The sequence below is a fragment of the Ambystoma mexicanum genome, chromosome 1q (assembly GCF_040938575.1).
Source record: "Ambystoma mexicanum isolate Mex_15411 chromosome 1q, UKY_AmexF1_1, whole genome shotgun sequence".
In the NCBI taxonomy this organism is placed as follows: Eukaryota; Metazoa; Chordata; class Amphibia; order Caudata; family Ambystomatidae; genus Ambystoma; species Ambystoma mexicanum.
Genome location: NC_090922.1, coordinates 570,452,457 through 570,468,409, shown reverse-complemented (window position 1 = coordinate 570,468,409; position 15,953 = coordinate 570,452,457). Strand labels below are relative to the sequence as shown.

The following is a 15,953-nucleotide window of genomic DNA, read 5'->3' as shown; positions in this document are numbered from 1 at the left end:
CCAAGGGAACATGGTAATGGACAGAAGAACATTGGAGGGACAGGGAAAGGTAGAGAAAGGGATAGAAAGAGAAGAGAAGAGGGAACAGTGTGGAAGGAAGGGGAAGGGAGGAAAGAACATCAGGGTAAGGCTTACAAGGCTTACAAGGGGTGTGAAAGTTACAAGGGGTGTGAAAGGTAAAGGCTAAGTGAGACTTGGGTGTATGGAAGGCACCATTTCTTGAGACCGTTTGGGTACTTGTGTGACTTTGTTAGGTTGCACCTAGAAATTCTGTGAGGAAGCCAGAAAGATAAGATGACTGCCTTTAGTCCCTCACAAGTTGCCAGCCAGAACATAGACAGTAGGGTTACCAATCTCTGGTTACCACCTTGGGATTTAGGGATCCCTGGACTAGGGAGGGAAAAGGCCATTGGAGACGAGAAAGAGAGAGAAAGAGGGAAGGCCCTTAGTAAGACCCATCCAACATTCTTTTAAAAACCTGTGAGCCATCTTTGAGAGTTGGTGTGTTCTTGAGGCCATCTGTGACAAACTGTATGATAAGCACTGTAAGGCTGCAGAAGTACAAGTCTGACACAGTGGTGGCATAGTTGTTGGCAAAGACATTTATTGAGGAATAAAAGTAAAGAGAAGAAAACCTATGGTGCCCTATTTCTAAGAGGGGTTGCCCTGCCTCAACAAAAATACTAAGGGATTCTGTCAGGGTGTACAATAAAGTAAAATGTCCACCGTCCTGTGTCCATACCTATTTCTGTCCCTTACACTCCATAATAGAATAAGGAAAACTGGGTATCTTCTTGCTCTAGAAGGATTGCTCCTTCCTTCTGGACGATAGCTTAATGTTCACTTCCCGATGAGGAAACAAAAGAGTTCTTCTCCTTGTGTTAAATCAAAAGATCTCAGTTAAGTTCTCTGCAATGGATAATCTGTCAAATATGTAGAAAAGAAAGTCTCTTCAGTTCAATTTCTAGTTTGCACTGTTGGGGGGTGCCTCTGTCCCCCTAACCTGCTCTGACTTCTCAAAACGGGCACAAAAAGGATCGATGGGGGAATGTCTCCCTTCTCCTGGCCTTTCTCATGTTCACCGATGTAGCAACAAGTCTGGCTCGCTATCCTGCTAGACTTGTTGATGGAGATCAGTTGTTCGATGGGGACATGTTTTCCTTTCCTTTCTCAGACTGTCTGATTCACAAAAACACAGTTCTCAAATATCAGGGGGAATGTATCCCTTTGCCTGGCCTATCTCAGGTTCACCGACATAGCAACAAGTCTGGTTCACTATCCTGCCAGACTTGTTGATGGAGATCAGTTGTTCTTAATGGTCTTTTTCTTTAACAATGGGTCCCGACCCTTCTGACTTCTTAACCAAGGTTCACATACCAATTTGTGGGTCCTCGGCCCCTGTTTGCATGCTTCTCTGGACTTCCCTGACTTGATATGGGTCCCAGACCCTCAGTTGCGTGTTTGTTGTGACTTCCCCGAGTTGATATGTGTTCTCGACCCTTGTATATGGCTCTCGCTGGGCTTCTCCAAGTTAATATGGCTCTCGCGCAGCTTCGCGGACTTCGTATGAGTCCCAGACTCTCGATCATATGCTTCATGGGACTTCCCTGAGTTGATATGTGTCCCTGACCCTTGAGTATGGCTTTCGCAGGGCTTCCCCAACTTTGTATCGGTCCCAGACCCTTGTCTGTGGTTCTCTTCTTCCCCTTCGGGCTTTCACAGGACTTCCCCTGGCCCTCACACCTTCTTGGTAACCTGTATACCTAGTTTCTTGTCCTCTGCAGGTTGCTGGCATCCCTTGGTGCCTGTGGACCACAAAGGGGCCTCTTCTTCTCTTCGGTTCGGGTTCGGTGCTGCAGCGGTTCTGTAGTGGAATCCCTTTGAGGTTCGGTGTGGTCTTGGTTTTCCACACTGATCAAAGTGTACAGATGCCAGGGTCTTGGCATTTGGAGTTCAGCGAGTAGTCTCCTGCTTCTGGCACTGCTCTACACCAGCCTCCTCCCTCGACGTCCAGAACTCCCGACTTCACGCATGACTCACTCCCACGGCTCCTTCAGGGCAGGTTAGACAAATTGTGTAGTCCTTCTTCACTTTTTTAACTCACATAGTGTTCGTATTGACTGAACCACGTACCTTGGTTCCGAGGTAGGCTCTTTCGTTCTCAGCAGTTCTTCTTTGTCCCAGTACTTCCTTGTACTCCATCTGGGTAGTCCTTAGTCTCCCTCATCTCAGTATGTCCTATGTGGATGGGGTGTTCGACTCTACACATGCATACCAGAGTGTGGGGGACTACAGAGGACTGAGTAGGGTAGGAGGTTGAAGGGGACAGATGTGGAGGGGGTATATACCATGTTGCCCCATGATAATCGTCGCTAGTCCCATATAGGGTTTCCCTCCCCATGAGATCCTCCCGCTGAGTACCACCGCCTGGGGGAGTATCGGGTAGCAGCCTTACCACCCTGACCTCATGGGAAGGTGCTCCCCCTATGGGAGCAGTGACATTACCCTGGGATCATCAAAGCACATATGCATATCTTTAGAACAAACACCTACCGTATACCAAAAATGCATAGAAAACATACAATATATTGTAAAAACACACAAACACCTTAAACAATAGTCTTAACATACACACTAAATTAAATAACAAAAACATTCACTCACACAAAACACTATCACAGAAAAGCATACACTCTCACTAACACCTTTTAACTACATCTGCTTATCATCTGGTAGTGTTAGATGAAGATTCAAAGCACTTAACATCTTTTGTGACACCGTTGGGCGCGTATAGCTACAAATGTATGCCTTTCGTGTTGGCTGCTGCTGCTGCAGTGTTCCAGAGACTCATGCAACAACTGTTTGGAGGATTGGAAGGAATGCATTTCTTCCAAGACGACATCTTGATAGCTACATCTATGGAAAGGGAACATGATGCAAAACTTCAGGGGATTTTGCAGGTAATCAGGGAGAAAGGACTCACCCTCAAAATAGAAAATTGCATGGTCAAAGTGCAAAATGTTACGTTCCTATGACATCTGATCAATGGCGAAGGTATCAAGCTGAGGACAGAATTAGTGGAAACAATAATGGCTTTGCCCAGCACATGAGAGTACTCATGAAGAAGAATGCAGAATATGAGTGGCCTGATCTATGCCAGGAAGAATGGGAGGTTATAAGAACTGATGTCAATAAGGCACAAACCCTCATGATGTTTAATACCGCTGCTACCAGCATAATTATGGTTGATGCCAGTAATGTGGAGTTAGGGGGAGTGTTTGGACAAGTCCATGAAGGTAGAGAGGTAAACATTTCCTTTGCTTCTCATGTATTGAAGGGTGCAGCACTAAACTACTCCACCATTGGGAAGAAGGCTATGGGTGTGAAGTGGGCATTGGAGCATTTTAGAACACTCATTTGGGTGTTGCCAGTTATAATCAAGATGTATCACAAACCCCTCATTCACATAATGAATTCTGAAAGCCCACACTTGGCCTGACCGAGAATCTCCACGTGGATGCTGGAGATCATGCAATACAATGCCAGAGTTGTGTATACTCCAGCTAAAGGGAACGTTATTGCAGGTTGCTGCTCCAGATTACCTTGGGCTGATGAGTTAGGGCAGAAGATGGAAGAGACTGAGGAGAGAATTGCTGCCCATGTTCAGCCAGGAATTGCAGAGGAGGATTGGATCAGAGAATCAGCGGAGGACCCTGAACAGTGTTTGCTTAGACGCACTGTTCATGAAGGTTGGAAGAGTGTGGGGAATGCCTTCCAGACTTTGATCAGATGCGTGAAGAGATTGCCGAAAGCAAAGAGTGTGTAGTGAGAGGAGATCGCATAATTTCACCAAAGTCCATGAAAGGGAGAATTCTCAACTTAGCATGTGAAGGCCACTTAGGGTGGAATCTTACCAAGAGAAGAGTGAGAGAGAATTACTGGTGGCCGGGGATGCTGATTGCGGTTGAAGATTTAGTGAAGTTATGCCAGATGTGCACTGTCAGTAACAAGCCAAAAGAGGTGAACGTGGCACCTCTTCAACCTGTGCAAGTCCCTGGGTCAGTGTGGAAGAAGCTGGTGATGTTATATTGCTGGACCTTTTGAGGGGTTGGAGCCATGGAAGGTGTACATAGTGGTCCACATTGACTACCCATCCAAGTGGGTGTAATGGTGCGTCATGGAAGAAAGTGTGATGGGCATCAAAATCATGAAGTACTTGGATGCAGTGCTTAGCAGAGAGGGGGTCCTGGAGGAACTGGTCACAGACAACGGGGCACAGTTTATCTCAGAGAGCATGCATAGGTTTTTGAAGGACTGTGGAACCACGCACATATGCACATCCTTAAACCATCCCATGGCAAACGGCCTTGTCGAGTGGATTATGATTCAGTTGGCAGCGGCAAACTCACTACCCTGGAAGAAGACTCTAAAAGAATCACTGAATGCATATAGGACGACCCCCTATTCTGTGGTGAAATTGAACTCTTTGTCATGATGAGGAGCAGAGTGCCTTGTAGTAGGCTGAGTCGTGGTTGATAGAAGGAAATATTAAGAAAGTTGCCATGGACATGACTCTTCAGAATGTGAGAGAGAAACAAGAAAAATACAAGGACTATTGTGACCGCGTCAAAGCTACCCATGAAGTTGAGTTAAAAAAAGAAGATGACTGGGTCAGGATTCGGGAAAATCAGAAAGTGATGAAAGGACTGCCTAAATTCAGGAAACCACAAGAGATTGAGAGTGTAGGGAGGAAAACTGTAGTCCTGGAAGATTGCATGGTTTGGTTGTTTGATGACATCGTTCATACCACTGAGAGTATGCCTGGCATAGAGATGCTGTATGATGGTGACGGATCACAGTCTTCACAGTTTCGGGGGAGAGGAGGTGCAAGCTGGCTGTTCGCAAGGTGGCTGTTCTGGGCCACCAGCCCTGAAGAGGAAGATCCAGTGCAACTTCAGAGAGGACTTTGTGTATTATTGAACTGTATCCTTTGTTGTGAACCCCTCCCCTGTTCTTCCGCCTGCCCTTCTTTCTTTCCTCCATTATTCCTGCTCTCTTTGCATCCATGGGGGGAGATTTTGTGATATGTTTCTTGCTCCTGCTCTCCTGTACTGTTCTGGAACCTCCCCAGGTTTGGGAATGACACGGGAGAGCCGTTGAAGACCAGGTCAAGTTGGTTCTGCTGTAGCGAATACTCGGTTCCCCCGGGGGTCTCTTTCCCTCATTAAAGCTCAACATTACTTGTACCTTCTTGTGGCCTCATATGTACATTCCATCTCAACATCAGTATCTAGTTAGGGTTTCAGTGACCTAGCATGATTGAGCAAAAGTGCAACCTGTCTTTTCCTAAACTTGATGGTAGAGCGTAGGGGTTCCCAGGTGTGGCGCTCACCTCAGTAAGTGAATAGCCCACAAGGGCTATATCACCTTAGTTCTTGGTGACCAGGCAAGTGACACAAGGAAAGTTGCCTTCACCTTATCCTTTAAAGCCAAACAGTAAATTTATGCGAGGTAAAAACACAAGTGATTAATACAATCAATGGCAAAGATAAAAACATGCACAGAAAAATCATTGTACGACACTTTATGTGGGCAAATGCAGAATTAAGCGACCATGAATGAGTCTGACTGTACATCTCATAGTTCCTTCCCTCTGGGCCTGTGAGTCTCCAACCCTGCTTGCTTCCTCAGTACTAACACAGGTTTTCGATTGCAGCAACAGTCCAACACCAGTTTTGAAAAAATGAACTGAGGACAACAAGTGCTTTACAGTCAGTCCTGCAACACTGCCACAGGGGAATGAAATGGAAAAACAAAATGGAAGCTTAATATGGCAAAATGTTGGTAAACCCATAATCTTTGCAGTGGATCATAGGGATGTTTTCGATATATGGCTGCCATTCACTCTTTGTCAACACGGTTTCAACAGCTCTTCCTTATTTGGAGTGCCTCCTGTCCACCATTAATGGCATTCAGTTTTCCGATTGCAATGTCAAGACCGTGTCGCCGAAAACCTGATGCACATAAGGCTGCATCACATTGTGTATCCTGGTGTATGAATTATTTTGAGACATCCAACATGGAGGGAAGCTGGAAGAGGCTGCGGTTTGTCTTTTATTTGCAGTATTTGGACCCTGAATCTGACCATCACCCTTAGTCTCTCTTCACTGAATTCACATCGTGACCCTCATGCTGAGGGTGTCACTGTTCAGCTTGTCTGATCCTCGAACTAAGGGTTTCAGGTTCTGAGAACACCCCATTTGAGGGCCTTGAGACACATTAACAGCACTCTTGGGCAACGTACTCAGTGGTAACTTGCACCAAATAGTCACATACTCCTCAAGTGAAAGTCCTGCTTTCCTGAAGTGCGGAGGTGCTCAGCAGCACTTCCTCCAACCTCCAGCATCTGGAGGCTCTTTGCTTTCAGTGTAGGCTTGAGGCTGGACTGAACAACTTCTGTGCGTCAGTTTCCATTCGGCCAGGCTCAGGCCAGCCCACCTTTCCAGCTTCTTGGAATACTCTGGAATGTCTTCTTAGGTTCCTGGTATTTTTTTTGCCTATTTTTACAAATGCTTCCCTTCCTTTTTCTGGTTGACGTGGGTTCTTCCCTGTGGGCCCAATCTTCCCTCGAGCATACTTGCTCTTCTTGTATTAGCCATGCACATGCTGGGCGCCTTCATTTCACATCATGAGGTAAACAACATCGCTCCCTTTTCCCAACACTTCCATTAGATGTTGTCAGCCAGCCGAATTTTCCATCAGTGACCTACCTTCCTACTTTCCTGACAATCTCCACACCAATACACAATTTCGTTTAGTACAGGAGATTGTTGGACTCGCGTTATTGTTCTTCCTGAAGCTTGTAGTTTTCCATTCAGAATGTGGACATAAAGATACAATGATTTCCTTTGGGCTTCGCGTATCCAAAAATGATTTACACAATGCCCGTTTGCTTTAGAATGTGATCTGTGTATTTCACAAATAAACATTATAAGACGGCTTAAAGCAGTCCTTGGAAGCCAAAACATAGCTATTAGTGCCAATTAAAGTTCAAAAGTATGTGGTTAAGTGTCTACATTTCAGAATGGGTTAAACTCCTGGCTTCAGTGTTTACCCACAGCATATGATTCTGTGCAAAGACTTTAATCACACTGAACACATTGCAGTCCATGGACGTGATTAAGTTCCCTGATTGAATAATGGGGCAAATATAATGATTTTAGGGATAAAATGATATTGTCTTGTGCTCCTTTCTCATCCCCCCGTCATGCACCAAAAACTAGTAACACCCCCCCCACCCCCACATCACAACCACAGCATTACCATGCTGGCAGGCACCATTACACATTTGCATTTTGCCTTTACATTCTATCATAGTTGTGCACATTGCTACTGGCCCAATGTCTTTTACATTCCATCATGTGAATATAATTTGACACTAAATTCCCAAAACATTCCTTGGTGAGAGCGGGAAGAGAACCCAATACAAGTAAATTTGCCCTGCCCCCACAAAAGCCACTCCAGCAGCATTTAAAGCACTGCGCCCCCCCCCACCCCCCCAGTGTTGGTCTAGCTGCACCATTGCCAGCAGACATGACAAATACAATTCTCAGCTCTCTTAGGTGTTATAGCTGATTGTTGGATGTGCAAATGTGTACATGATGCATACCTTTACCAAACAATGACTCCAAGCGGATGAATGTATCTATAAAGGATCTTCTTGGACATATTAAGATGTTATCTGTAGTTTAAGGAGATCTCAAGTTTTACAATGTCAGTTGTGAAATAATTAAACATTCCTGGGTTTTTGACACATAACAAATTATGTTTTAAAAAGTGTTTGTTTGCATACATTTTGGCGTGAATGTGTGCATGTTTCATGTGTATGGGGAAAGGCATTGCGTGATGCAGAGCTAGGGCAGTGCGGGCACATAATGTGACTGATTGCAGTATTTCATTTGAGCACCCGCAGCATGACAGGCCGGTTATTTATTAAGACAGGGCTCATGTTTTCTTCCTGCACCAGCTGCATGAAAATATGTTTTACAGCGGCAATGCTGGCATGTCCTTAGGCCAGTCTCCTTGCTTAATTTGTACACAAAAAGCATGAAAGGGGGGCAAACGCCCGTCCTGATTTGGGGAGTACCTGTTTAAAATCGGGGCAATGCTGGTATATGTTAAGAGAAGCTTTATGGTTTTTCTTTGAGGACAGCAAGCCTCCAGCATGTTGCAAAATGCTCATGTGTACTGTTGGTGATGTGCCATCAATTAGAGTGCTTCATGTGTACTCCAATATTGCCCATTTTTTCAGAAATTTCTTGGGTGACTGGAACTATTTCAACCCATTATCTTAAAAATGTCTAAGGGGAGGAGCTGGCTGACATGTTCTCGGATTCGTTTATTTATTTGTATTTGTAGAGCGCACTACAGCCCACAGGCATCGCAGCGCTATAGCAGTGCTCAAAGAAGGCTCACTTAAGGGTTACAGTGAAGCCGCCCAAGTAGATAGACTTAGTGAAGGTACAGTGCATGGTATAGGGTTACATACATACTTAGAGCAAGGTACATTGCAGGGAACGCGGTTGCACAATACAGATCATACAAAGAGACTGGTTTTGATGGCCTTGCGGAAGGCTGCATGGGAGTCAATAGTCCTAATGTGAGCGGGGAGTGAATTCCAGTGGGTGGCTGCCAGAGTTGGGAAAATGGTGCCGCCAGCCCGGGCTTTGCGTGTTCTGGGAACTGCAATCAAGTTGGAGTAGGGGGTTCTGGTAGGCCTGGAGGTGGGGGGTTTTGAGATTCTACGGGCAAGGTAGGGGTGTGCCTGTCCATGAAGAGACTTTTATGTCAGGGCAAGGGTTTTGAATATGATCCTTTCTTTGACTGGTAGCCAGTGGACCTGTCTTCTAAGTGCAGAGATGTGATCCCTACGTGAGAGTCCAGTGGTGGCCCTGAGCGCATTGTTCTGGACAATTTGTAATTTAGAAAGATTCTTGGCTGAGGTGCCTACCAGGAGGGCGTTACAATAGTCCAATCTGGATCCGATTATGGCCCTGGCAATGGTAAGGCAATTTTGTTGTGACAGGAAGGGTCTTATAGTATTGATGAGTTTGGAGTGGTAGGCAGAGGTGGATGCAATGGCGTTGACCTGTCTGTCCATGGATAGGTTAGGTTCCAGGTATACACCCAGTGTTTTAATTGATTGTGAGACAGTGATAGGGATGTCATCAATGGTGAAGGAGGAGTATTGTTGGTCACGTTTGTTCAGGGTGGAGGGGGAGCCTACCAGTAGAAGCTCGGTCTTCTCACTGTTGAGACAGAGCCAATTTTCTGCCATCCAGGATTGGATAGTCGTATAGATAGAGTTGAGGGTGTTAGTGTCAGATTGGTAGTCACCCTTGAGGGGGGTGAGCACCTTGGTGTCATCTGCATAATTCGTATATGAGATTCCAAGGGCATCCAGGATTTTGAATAGTGGCCTGGTGAAGAGGTTGTATAGGGTAGGGGCATTACAGGAACCTTGTGGAACCCCGCATTTGATGGTGCTGGGAGTTGCACAGGAGGAGTCTGAGAAAACCCTCATTGCTCTGTCCTGAAAAAATGAGGTAATCCACTTGCAAGCTTTGGTCGAAAGGTTTTCAGCTGTGGAAAGGTGATGGCAAAGGGTCTTGTGATCAACTAGATCAAATGCAGCAGAGAGGTCTAGGAGCAGAAGGAGTGCAGGTTTGTCAGCGTCTCTGAGGTCATCGATCTGGTTTTTCAGGTCAAGGAGGGCAGTTTCTGTGCCATGACAAGGTCTGAACCCCGATTGCCGTAGGCCAAGAAGATGGTTTTCTCAAGTAATTTCTGAACTTGCAGGTAGGCTGCTTTGTCCAGGATTTTTAAGAGGAAGGGGACAGTGGTTATGGGCCGGTATTTTCCTGGGATGGTGGGGTCCAAGGAAGGTTTTTTAAGCAGTGGACGAACCCACGCTTCTTTGAGTCCAAGAGGGACATTGCCAGACCGGAAGGAGGCATTGATGAATGCTGTGATGAATGGGGCTAGGCAGGGTGCACAGTCCTTGATGACCTGTGCCGGGCAGGCATCTCCTTTACAATTTAATGGGTTGATAGACCGGAGAAGTGTGATGACTTCTGTTTCATTCATGTCTTTAAAATCAAACACCAGGGAGCAGCTGGGGATGGTCTTACATGGAGGTGGGTTGTTGTGATTCTTGGCTATAAGGTTGGTGAGAGCTTTTTGATGAGCAATGATCTTTGCCTGCAATGTTTCAAGCTTGTTCAGCATGGCAGACTGGATTGTGTTGCACCAGGCTTTATCCTTGAGGAGAGAAGAAGGGTGTGGGGTGTGGAAGGGGTCTCCAGCTCTCTGAAGATAAAGAATATTTCTCTTGTCCCTGATTTAGCATTGGCTATCCTCGTGTTAAAGGAGGAGGCTTTAGCAGTGGTGATAGCAGTTTTGTATTGTTTGGACAGTTCTTTGAAGGCAGCCTTGGTGTTTTCTGTGGGAGATTTGCTCCAGGAAGTGAAGGAAGCTCTCATTTTAGCGTGCAACTGCAGGAGTTCTTGGGAAAACCACGCATTAGTATGCTTCACTTTTTTGGCTTTTTTGAGGGTGAGTGGGGCCACAGCGTCAATGGCTTGGGTGATGACCTTTTTGAAGTCATCAGCCAGTGTTTCTGGGTCATTGGAGAATGGGGGCAGTAAGGCGGGCACCGAAAGGTGTTGAGCTAGGTTGTCATGCGTGAGCTGCTTGGAGCTTCGTGCCAGTGCGGCCGGTAGGGGAGTGGTGGGTGAGGTGGGTCCTTTGGTAGTGATGATGTCGAATTGGATGCAATGTTGGTCGGACCATGGAACAGGATAGACCACTGGTTGGCAGATGGAGCAATTGTGGTAAGATAACCAGTCCAAGGTGCGGCCTTTGGAGTGGGTAGGGCTGGATACGGTTTGGGAAAAGCCCAGAGTGGAGAGGGCTTTGTGGAGGGCCTTGGCATGTGAGTCACTTGGGTCATTCAGGCCGAGGTTTAGGTCGCCCAGGAGCAGGATTTTGGATGACTTCTTTAGGTTGTCAGACAATTCGTGGGTAAGGGCGTCCTGAAAGTCATTGGAGGGGCCATGGGGGCGATAGACAAGGTGGAAGGTGAGGGTGTAGTTATGGGAGAGTTGGAGCTTGAGCAGGAGATAGTCGGTGGCTGGATCAAGGTTCCCTTGAATCATCCGAATGGCTAGTGATTCCCTGGCCATGACTGCTACCCCGCCCCCTTTATGGGAGGAGCGGTACCTGTCTATAGATAGTGAAGCCAAGTGGTATTGCGAGGGAGAGGGCTGGGCCAGAGGTGATGGACAACCATGTTTTGCTGAGGAAAAGTAGGTCAAGGTTGTTACTGTTTATCAAGTCGTGCACATTCAAGGCATGTGCTGGTAGGGAGCGGCAGTTGATCAAGGCACATTTAAGTGGGACAGCTGAGGGGAGGATGAGAGGGGGGCAAGAGGGGGCAGTGGGACAACTATAGCATTGCAGGGCAGTTTGGTAGTGGTCACATCATTAGGCGCAGATACAGTGGCAACATCACAAGGCAGTTTGGTAGTGGTCACATCATTAGGCGCAGATATAGTGGCAACATCACAGGGCAGTTTGGTTGAGATTATGACAATCGGCACAAATTGGGGGGGTAGATTATGCATTTAAGCCTTTTTGGAGCAATTTTGCTTCAGGCGTGGCAATGTTGACGATAGATGATGAGGGGGTGTTTCAGTCAGAGCCAAGAGCAAGCCTGGGGTGGGACTTAGCGTGTTAGGCGCGGCAACGTATGTGACGGATGTGGGCGCAGAGGTATGGAGGAGAGCCGGGCTTTGGAGCCTGGCTCGCAGGCGCGCCAGCCTTGCTGCAGAATTTGGTAAGGTGAAGGCGGGTGGGGGAGGGTGTAGAAGAGAGCGCGCGCAGAGCCGCTCATTTCTGAGAGTAAAGTGAGGTGGGCGAGTTGCAGTCAAGAGGCTCAACAGACATTACCCTTACCTTGGGTAGCATTCAGCGAGCTCGCTGTTGAGCAGCGGATAGCAGCTGAGAGTGATCCTGGCCTTAGCTCACGGCCTTCACTCGGCGGCTTTGCCTCGCGGCGCACCTCCCCTCCATTTAAAGCAGGAGGGGAGGGCCTGTGGAGGTGTGTCGGCCTATAGGGCAGCTCCTGCAGGGTTTGTTGTGCTGTCTCCATGGCAATGGATGCGGCGGCCATTTTCTGGTCGTTTCGGGCCTCCTCGTGTAGGCAGACAAAGGGTACGGCCTCAGGGTCGATGAAGGTGCGGGCATCAGGATGATGTTGCTGCATGTTGGGGGGCACTCGCAGCAGAGCAGCTGAGAGTGATCCTGGCCTTAGCTCACTGCCTTCACTCGGCGGCTTCGCCTTGCGGCGCGCCTCCCCTCCATTTAAAGCAGGAGGGGAGGGCCCGCGGATGTGTGGCGGCCTATAGGGCAGCTCCTGCATGGTAGTTCACGTGTGCTCGCGCATGACAATTCAGGGGGATACGTTTGCACCCCTGACTTTTCAAATTCGCCAGCTGCAGCTGCTCTGGACTGCAGTGGTATTGTTGGAGTGCGGCCTGGAAGCTAACTAGTAGTAGTGGCTGGTTGGGTCCTGCGCTCCCTCCCACTGCTGCCCCGCTGGATACTCGCAACTGAGCGGGCTCTGCCGCCACCCCTGCATCCCCACCACCTCCCACCCGGGCTAAGGTGCCCTCGGAGCGTGCTCACCTTGTTTAATCTTCATCAGGTCCTGCTGGATGCGCTTCTTCTCCTTGGCCATGCTGTTGATGTGGTACTGCCGGGCCTCCTCGATGTCGTGGAGGCCGTTGGACAGCCGGACACTTTCCCGGCGGTCTTCGCGTCTGCCCATCTCCCAATGTCGGTCTGCATCGAGCGCGTGTGGGTTCGTCCGATGCATTTCTGCGAAGGCTTAGAAGAAAAAACAGAGGGTGAAACCGTGCAGGGTGCACTTTGCGTGTGTCATTTGCTTAGGGAGTTTGGCTCATCGTACATTATCTGCCTCTGCTTTTGTCAGACATTGGCCCGCTTGATATTAACGGGTTGATTTCAGGGGTCAAGTCCTACAAATTAAAGTGGGGGGACTCATCAACAAACGCAATGAGATATGACGTTGCCAGAAATTTGCATATCAAAGTGAAATATAGACATTTCATTAAATTGGCTTTGCATAACTATCCAAATTGCACAGGCCTAATGGCATTTGCCTTTCATAAAATCAACACACACACACAAAACCAAGAGAGGATATTTTCTTCTAATGGTATTTTTCAAAACGTTAAAAGGTGTGCATATTTTAAACTCCAAGAACCAATACACGTTTTCCCTGGGACTTGAACTACCAAAATGGGACATTTCACCTTCAGTGGTTTATTTGTTGTCGAGTTATATAGTGCTGTGGTGAAGTGTCCGACTACAAACCTGACGATTGTGGTTTGATCCCTGAGGGCGGCTTTAATTCATAAATTTATAGATGACATTCAATAGTTCTCATTTTAGCTTGAGGGGGGAGGACTGAGTCCACCCTCGGAATAAAGTGGGTGGACACCGTCCTGCCGCGTGTACCCTCGACTTGAGCCCAGGATCTGCAGATATTGAACCACATGGCCTCGAGGTCCATCGAGCGCAATTTCCCTTTTTACCAGTATGTGCATACAGAGATGGGAGGCAGACGTGACTTCCGCTTCCGCTCTTCCCACTGCTGCTAGTAGCCACACCACTGCTGGGGTTCACCGAGGAATCAGTCAGCCTAGATTTAAAAACATCAAGGGCGGGTCCTTCATGAAGGGGGCTCAGGAGGGACAATCTAATGGTGCCCTCACATTGCAATGGGCCTTTTTGTTTTGCTGGCCGGCCACCCAGGGTGTCTGGAGTTGCTCTGCTTCTCCTCGCCTGGTGCCTTTTCATTTGTTGAGTTCTTTTAAGACGAGGGTGCGGTGGGGTTGGGGGTGGGGATCTTTTTCTTAGCAAATGCAGCAGGTTATCAACTCTATTGCTAGGTGAAAGCATATTTAGTTTCATTGAGTTTAACACCTTCTGCGCTCTTGACATGAAGTATCGTTGTATATTAACACAGATGGATTTATACTTTACTGCACTGCCTTTGGAAGGGGTACGACGCTCATTCATCGACAGGGTTTTTTTTCAATGGGTTTTTTCCTTTTTTTTCTCGAACAAACTCGTCGGGGTTGTGGGTAAGGGTGTATTGGGGTGGGGGGGGCAGGAATAGTGTTCACTTAATAGGGGAGTAGGGGTTGGGGGAAACCCTCAAAAATAAAAAATAAACATTTGGATGAGTTTTTTCCAGAAAATAAAAATTCAGCAAAAACCCTATAAAAACACTGTTGTTGGATGAACATTGAACCCTTTGGAAGATATGCAATGTTTATTGCACTGTCCTGGTCCCATGTTAAACAATCCAATTTATGACAGTAATTTCTTCCAAATACACAATACATATTCAGCTGGTAGTCTTGCGAATTGTGCTTGATGTGAAATTCCATATTTGTGTCAAACTATTGTAGACTCAGGTGTATGATTTGGAAACGGGAATGCTGGCCTTACCAGAATTGTGTGATCCTGGGCAGATCCCCTCCTCTCTCGGTGGCTCAATCTACAAAAGTGTCGAAATTGGTGGTGTATATCCGAGGGGCCACCTTAAGAAGTGCTATATAAACACTAAACAAGTATAGGCAAAGCCACTGTGCTTGCCCTTGTGGATCGAGGCAATGAGGAAAAGAGGGGGCGAGAGAAAGAGGGGTGAGGGGAAAGAAGGGTGAATAAAAGTGGGGGAAAATCACAACTAGGGATTTCTTCAAAAACCTTTATGTCAGCAAATGGCTCTAGTAGGAACGACGTGTGAATAGTGTAGTAGAATGTCTAACAATGCATTCTGCCTGCAAGTCAAACAATCCCGAAGCAAGAGAGGCGTGTTACAGCAATGGTGCAATATCACAAGTAGTGCCATCTTGTCAGCTGCAAGAATTAGAATTGTTTTTGTATAATGCGCTTAACACCAAAGAGGTTTTTAAGCGTGGACGTAGGATTTGAACCTGGGTTGCTCTGCGTCGTTTTTGCATCCAAGACGAGCACGTTGCCACTGAGCTATACTACCCGTGTCAGTGCTTCTTCCAAGTGACATTTAAGGAATGGTTTGACCCAGTTAAGCCTATGGGTTGTAATAATGGATTTCACCTGATAACATCAAATCACCCCCTGGACATGTCCTGATGGAAGGTCACGAGATGTGCAGGCGCTCGTCTGTGAGCAACTGGAACCATTGGAAGCCAATTGGACATAGCTGGCTGTAATTCATAGATGGACGCCATGCTTTCAGCTAGAAGGCATCCGTGGCACGGGAATCTAATTACAGCACGGCTGGCATATGTCCAGGAGCGTCTATTGGTCCCAGTTGCTGACATGTGCTTTATTTGCCAATCAGGGAACCGGTGCAAATGGCTGAAAATAAACAGACGCCCTTCTAAAGCACTCTTGCAAAAGATTGCTTTGCAATACGGAACATGAATAATTTAATTAAGCAGGCAGCACAATTACAGTCCTATTCTTATAGAGGCTTCCACAATTGCAAGCCTTGCTGTTCCTACACTAAAAGTAAATAGGTCATAATTCACAGGCCCCTTCAAAATGCATTTCATGAAAGCCATAGCATTTTAACTGCATGTACCTTGTGAACATGTTTGCGTTGTGCTCCTGTTTTAAGAAATGCTTCATGCTTGCGGCCTTTAAATTAAGTTGATTCTTGAAGGTATTTCTAAATAAAATGCAGCATAGGGAGGTAAAGGCAAACACATAGTTTGTCAAGTTGCTATAAAGTGTTGCATATAGATGCGTCGGCAGTTTCACTTTGTATTTTCTAGTACTTAGAATTCCCCTTTCCTTGTTTATGTTTTAGCCCA

General features: G+C 47.0%; 1 protein-coding gene across 3 annotated transcripts in view; it reads right to left on the bottom strand.

The window, feature by feature from the left end:
- Positions 1 to 15,953, bottom strand: part of CCDC190 (coiled-coil domain containing 190) — a 442,790-nt gene that overhangs the window by 59,132 nt on the left and 367,705 nt on the right. For all 3 annotated transcript variants that reach the window (XM_069641055.1, XM_069641056.1, XM_069641054.1), the window contains exon 2: positions 12,748 to 12,948. In XM_069641055.1, the coding sequence (XP_069497156.1) occupies positions 12,748 to 12,937 (190 nt within the window). In that variant the 5' untranslated portion in view covers positions 12,938 to 12,948. The remainder of the gene's footprint in view (positions 1 to 12,747; positions 12,949 to 15,953) is intronic.